The sequence below is a fragment of the Sarcophilus harrisii genome, chromosome 5, assembly GCF_902635505.1.
Source record: "Sarcophilus harrisii chromosome 5, mSarHar1.11, whole genome shotgun sequence".
Lineage (NCBI taxonomy): Eukaryota > Metazoa > Chordata > Mammalia > Dasyuromorphia > Dasyuridae > Sarcophilus > Sarcophilus harrisii.
The window spans coordinates 245,875,382-245,881,381 of NC_045430.1; the positions used below are offsets into that span (position 1 = coordinate 245,875,382).

Sequence of the window (6,000 nt, forward strand, 5' to 3'; positions counted from 1 at the left end):
GCCAAATATTATTCCTCTCCTAAGTATTACATTCTCTTACTTCCTTTAAGTGACCTTCATTTAGCATGTTCTTTTCCCCTAGACTCATTTTGGACTTATGAGAAAAGAAAGTTTATGTCTAGTAGCCTTGCTATTAAGGGAGCCAATCTAAAAATTCCACAAGAAAGCTCCACTAAAATGCCAAAAGTCTAGGTTGTGTTTCATAATTCTGGTGTTGCAAATATTCTCTTGTGGGCAAAGATGGAATAATTTTACCCATGAGGAACAAGGCTCTCCAGAATATTTCCTTTTGAGAGACAGTTTGTCATAAAGGAGAATGATAGATGATACCACAAGATCCCACATTCAAATCTTGCTTCTGATACCAACTATGACTATGGGCAAACCATTTCAGATCTTTTAACCTCAGTTTTTAATATGCAAATTGAGATAATTCTAGGAGTTATGCTATAAGTCTATTGTGAGGCTCAAAGAAGATGGCATATGTCAAATATTTTGCAAACTTAACATATGATATGTATATATATATATATATATATATATATATATATATCTATGTCAGTTATTAGGATACCACTTCATAATCTCCTGGTTCACACGCTACTGTCGCTCAAGGATGAATTTTTGAATTCTAAGTAAGATTACTCCACCAATATCAATTTGTTCAACAACTTCCTCAGTGATTACATTTGGAGAAGGCAGTCTTCACAAAGGGATATAGATTACAAACAATGACTCTTATAGGGTTGAAACCAAGTCTGACCATGTCAGCATGATCTGGAGAATTATGAGCTGATCCCAGCATGTACTGCAGGATACAGTGTTTTCACACATTCTCCTAACATTTCTGGGAATCCTGTCAGTTCAAAAACATCTCTAACAGTGAGACCAGCATCTCTCAGATCCTTTACTGTCCTCTTTGGAAGCAATTAGAATAAAAGCAAGAGGACTTAGATTTTATAGAATATCAGACTTGCAAAGGACTTCAGAGATCATCTAATAGAACCCTTTCCTTCTTCACATGAGGAAACTGAGGCACAGGGGGGTTAAATGACTTATCTATGGCTATACTATTAGTTATGAGAAACTAGGTCTAGAAGCTAGGTATCCTGGTACCTAGGGCAAAAATTCAATTCATGAGATCAAAAGATTTAGAACTAAAACAAGGCTTTGAGATCATAAGCCAAATCCCTTTATTCTACAATGATGAAATTAAGGACCAGAAAGTAAATAGCCTAAAGTCATGTGACTGATCTGAGGCAGGATTTGAATTTGGGGCTTTTGGACTCCAAGTTCAGTAATCTATTCACTCCATCTTGCCTTTCACAGGTTCCAATCCCCAACCTATAAGGAAATTTGGAGACCAGCTCATAAGAAAGGAATAAAAAGAAATTTCATAAGAATTCTAGCACAACCATATCCCTAAGCAATTCCATTAATATTCAGATAGACAAGACAGAAAAGAAGTTTTCACATAACTATATATCCCAGGACATGCAATTTCTTCCATTACCTCCGCTGGGTGAGTTCTTCTTCACAGGCTTATCCACGGTGATTTTCACTGCATGAAGACAAAGGAATACAGGATGAAGGAACTTTCCTTTAGGACTCTTGCCTTCCTCCCTATATTATTTCAGAATCCCTTAGGTGTCTGTAAACCAACTACATCTAGGGGATAGACTACTATCCTTTGATGAAGCCTTGAAACTTTTTATTCCCCAGAGACTAAACATTTCTGATCCTTTGGAAAGGTCCTAAATAAGATTTTCCATCATAAAGAACAGTACAAAAAGGCTGTTCTTACCAGCAAATAATAAATAGCTTTAAAGTCCTATTGTCAATAAATGATATTGAAAACGAGGCCCCCCCAAAGATCCCGAGTCCCATGACCCACCTTCTTCCACAAAGACCTCTAGTTGGCTTTTCTTTTTCTGGGTCATTTTGTCTCCTCCGGAGCCGCCTTGGTCCTCAATGCATACTGTTGCAAATCATAGTATATATCATTGTCCCATTTCCAACATTGCTGGGTGAGTGTTGGGGGGATTGGTCAGTTTGTTTGAAACTTCTCCAGAAGGCAGTTGGGGACTGGGAGCCAAAGGCAGGGCACTGGATACAGGGAAGAAGGGAGAGGGGAGAAGAGGAATGGGAGAACACATGCTGAGTATCGATCAATCCAGTCTGCACACTTTTCTCCTCCTGTTTCCTTGGTGCCAAGCTCTGGCCCGCCTTAGGTTACAGGGCATTATTTAAACATGAAGCAAGGCCCTGGACAACAGACACTGTATGGAGTTATCTATCATGGGCTGCTCTTACTCACATGCAATTCAGGCAGAGGTGTCTGGGAAAGCAAGAGTTTTTAGATGAATATCCCGTCTGGACTTGGAAATTTTAGCCTATTCGCCAGGATGACCTGCTTATTTAAGGACACCCAACTCCCTTGGGGAAGTTGTTGCATGCTTTATTAATTCTTCCAACTCTCTGACACCTTAGTTTTATGAATGACCTCTTTCCTCCAGGTGTCTGGTCCCATTTGTGACTGCCCATTTGGCTGTTAAAGCTTTGGTCTAGGCTATAGGATAGATGCTGATTGGAGGACACGCCAGGAGGCTTGATCAATCTGGCTTCTGCTGATGGAATCATTGCTCAGTGTGACCATTTCTCAGGGCTGGTATATAATAATAAAAACCTTAAAATGCCTGCTCTATAACTCACATTGAGTGTCTCGGGCTAGAGCTATGCCCGGGCATTTTGATTATGAACATGCCTTGTGTATTATCAATCACTCTTTCCCTCCTCTTGCTCCTTAGGGCTCTGAAGTAAATTTGACTTGGGCCTGAACTTATTTCCAGTGAGCACGGAAACTAGAAAGAAATCCCCAAACATATGAAAAGCTTAAAGCCCTGTTAGTTCTGGCCCTTTGTCTTACTGGGCACACCTTTGATACCAGACGAACCTTTTCCATATCATTGGAGAGGAATATTAAGGACTTGAACATTAAGGTTCCTTTCAGCTCAAAATCTGTGATTAGATTCAGATTTTATGATATTTATGATGAAGAAACCAAAGCACAGAGAAATTAATTCTCTTTCTAATGAACTTATCATGCCTTATTTTGTACTATTGTTCAATTCAACAAGAATTTTTGGCACTTACTATATCAATAGGACCTCAGTGTCTCAATATAGTCTCTAAAGCTGCAACAAAGTATGGATTTATTATCTGCTCCTTGTACGAATTTTGACCTAAAAATTAACACCAAGAAAATCCTCCATCACCTAGCACCACACCATCCATACGTGGAACCATCACTTACAGCAAATGGTGAAGTTTTGAATGCTCTGGATAAGTCCTCTTACTTTGGCAGTATATTTTCCAGAGATGTCCACTGTGACGATGAGATTGACTCATGCATTGCCAGAGCTAGCTCAGTATTTGGGAGGCTCTGAAGGAAAGTGGGGGAGAGGAGAGTATTAGACTGAGCACCAAACTGAAGGTCCACAGAACCATTGTGCTGATCTTATTGCTGTATGACTGTGAAATCTGGATGTTATACCAGTGTCATGCCAGGAAAATGAATTGCTTCTATTTGAATTGTTTTAGGAAGATTCTGAAGATCACCTGGCAGGAAAAGATGCCAGAAACTGAGGTCTTTTCTCCAACTGAACTACCAAGTTTTCCAGCAGAGAGCCTAACTTTGTTGGGCTGGCCACATTGTTCAAATGCCAAATGTATGCTTGCCAAAAAGTTATTGTATGGAGAACTTACAGGGAAGAATTGCTCACCAGATGGTCAGAAAAAGCAATAAAAGGACACTGTCATGGTATCTCTCAAGAACTTTAGAGTTGAGTGTATGACATGGGAGATACTGGCACAGGATTGTCCATGCCCTCATTAGAGAAGATCCTGTGCTCTATGAGCAAAGTAGAATTGAATTAGCTCAGAAGAAATGCGTGATTATCAAAATTAGAGAAACTACCCCAAATGTTCATAGGGACTATTTGTGTCCAAATAATCTATAGTAATAGACAGTAATAGATAAATAGCAGAGCATTCTGAGCTCATATTGATCTCATCATCCACAAACTGTAACTCAACTCTAACTTAGTGATGTCATTTTGGTGGAGAATAAAAGATAACAGCACCAAGTGAACTGGAGAAGGAAATGGAAAACACTCCAGTATCTTTTGCCAAGAAAACCCCAAATGGCATCACAGAATCAGACGTGACTGAAATGATGGAACAACGACAACAACAACATCCAATTTAATTTGAATCTCTCCCAGGCTTTAGCACAATGCTCTGTACACAACAGGTGTGTCACATATATAATTTGTTATTGACTTCACTAAGATCTTAGATTTAATTGACAGTTAATCAAGTTAAGATAGAGACTAATTATCCTTATGGCCATTTTTGGGGGGATTCTTTTCCCAAGGAATACCAATTTTACAGATAGGCACAAAATTACCAACTCATTACAGATCCTTCATATATTTACCTCTTTCAGATAGCTGTGTAAACTTGGACACTTTACTTAATGTTCCTATGTGTCAGCTTTTTCATCTATAAAATGGGGATAATAACAATACTTGCTTTCCAGGGTTGTTATGAGAATTAAGTGTGATAACATATTTAAAGTGCTTTATACATCTAAAAATGTTTGATTATGGTGATAATGATGATGATGATAGTTTCCAGGTAGATGTAGACTCCTTCAAAATAGGGATCATTTCATTTTTGTTTTTCTAACTCCAGTCTCTAGCACAATACCTCATGCATGGTAGGTACTTAATAAAATCTTCTTGGATTAGATTGACTTGTATTTATATATCTGGGGCTTAGAGAATCTTAGCCACAGGGATGTAGGTGACATTTTTTATTTTAATGTTCACTTGCTCACAGCCAGACTAATTTTTGAGGATTCTCTGACTGTGAACTTATGAACACTGACCCTCCCCTTTGAATTCCTGGGACATAGAATCTGGCAGAACAGATTCTAATTATTACAGGGAAGGAAAAGGGAATTGGTCCTTCAAACAGACAGGTTGCTATTCTTTTCTGTGCTCATTACCATGAACTATTTCAAGAAGAAATGTGTCTGAGAGCAGCGCCAGCACATTATTTGTTGAGGTTAGCAAGGAAGGCTTATATAGAAACTTGTTACTGGGTAGAGGGAGTCTCTGATGCTGGGGTATTGATTTTACTTTTCACATTTATTTAGCACCTTGGATGTGGCACACCCATTGTAGAGGCCAGAGTTATCGCAAGGAAGCTCAGGAACAAAACATCCATATGTTAATTGGCTACAAGATAGAAAGGAGAAAACAATAAGTATATGACAGCAGAGGACTTTAGGTGTATGAGTTGGAACATTAGCAGGGTTGGCTGAGTCAGGAGGAAGCTGGGCAGATTCCTGTCAGGATTAGGGATTGCATGCAATTTTAGTAACATGTCTGAATCTAGAGGATCACACACTGAGCCAGAAAAAATATCAGTTCCACGCCACTATCTGTATCTCAGTACCCTTCTTTGATACTGTATTCCTAGTTCTAACTCTCAACTTTCTCAACTACTTTTCTGCCTATTTCATTTCTTCTTTGGTGTTAACATCAACTTGACCTAGCTTTTGTGCTCTTTTTCCAAATTGAACCTAGTTTCATTGTTGTTAATTTTCTTGGTTCTAGAAGTGACCCTACCAAGTTGGAGGATTTAATTCCTTGATAGCTGATGCCTGTGAGAAGTTATAGCTCATCAACTTATTTTTCTTTTGATTTCTCTGCTAAAGAGAATGCTTATTGTGCTTGTAAAGGAAAGAGGGGGAAAATATGACTAACTGAAAGAAAAGATGTTTAGGCATTAACTTATTAGGGATAAGGAAAAACCAGTGAACCATTCATTCCTTTCCATCTTACTATCTAAAGGAGATGGAAAGATGAGACTCAAGTATAGGGAGAGGATGGGAAATAGATACAGAAGAAGTATCTCATTCACAGACACAGG

At 38.6% G+C, this 6,000-nt stretch overlaps 1 protein-coding gene across 1 annotated transcript in view; it reads right to left on the reverse strand.

The window, feature by feature from the left end:
• Nucleotides 1-1,940, reverse strand: part of TMC2 (transmembrane channel like 2) — a 62,549-nt gene extending 60,609 nt beyond the window's left edge. The window contains exons 1-2 of the mRNA XM_012551301.1: nucleotides 1,895-1,940; nucleotides 1,514-1,561 (exon numbers count right to left, since the gene is read on the reverse strand). Coding sequence (XP_012406755.1) covers nucleotides 1,514-1,561; nucleotides 1,895-1,940 — 94 coding nt within the window. The remainder of the gene's footprint in view (nucleotides 1-1,513; nucleotides 1,562-1,894) is intronic.
• Between the last annotated feature and the right edge of the window lie 4,060 nt (nucleotides 1,941-6,000).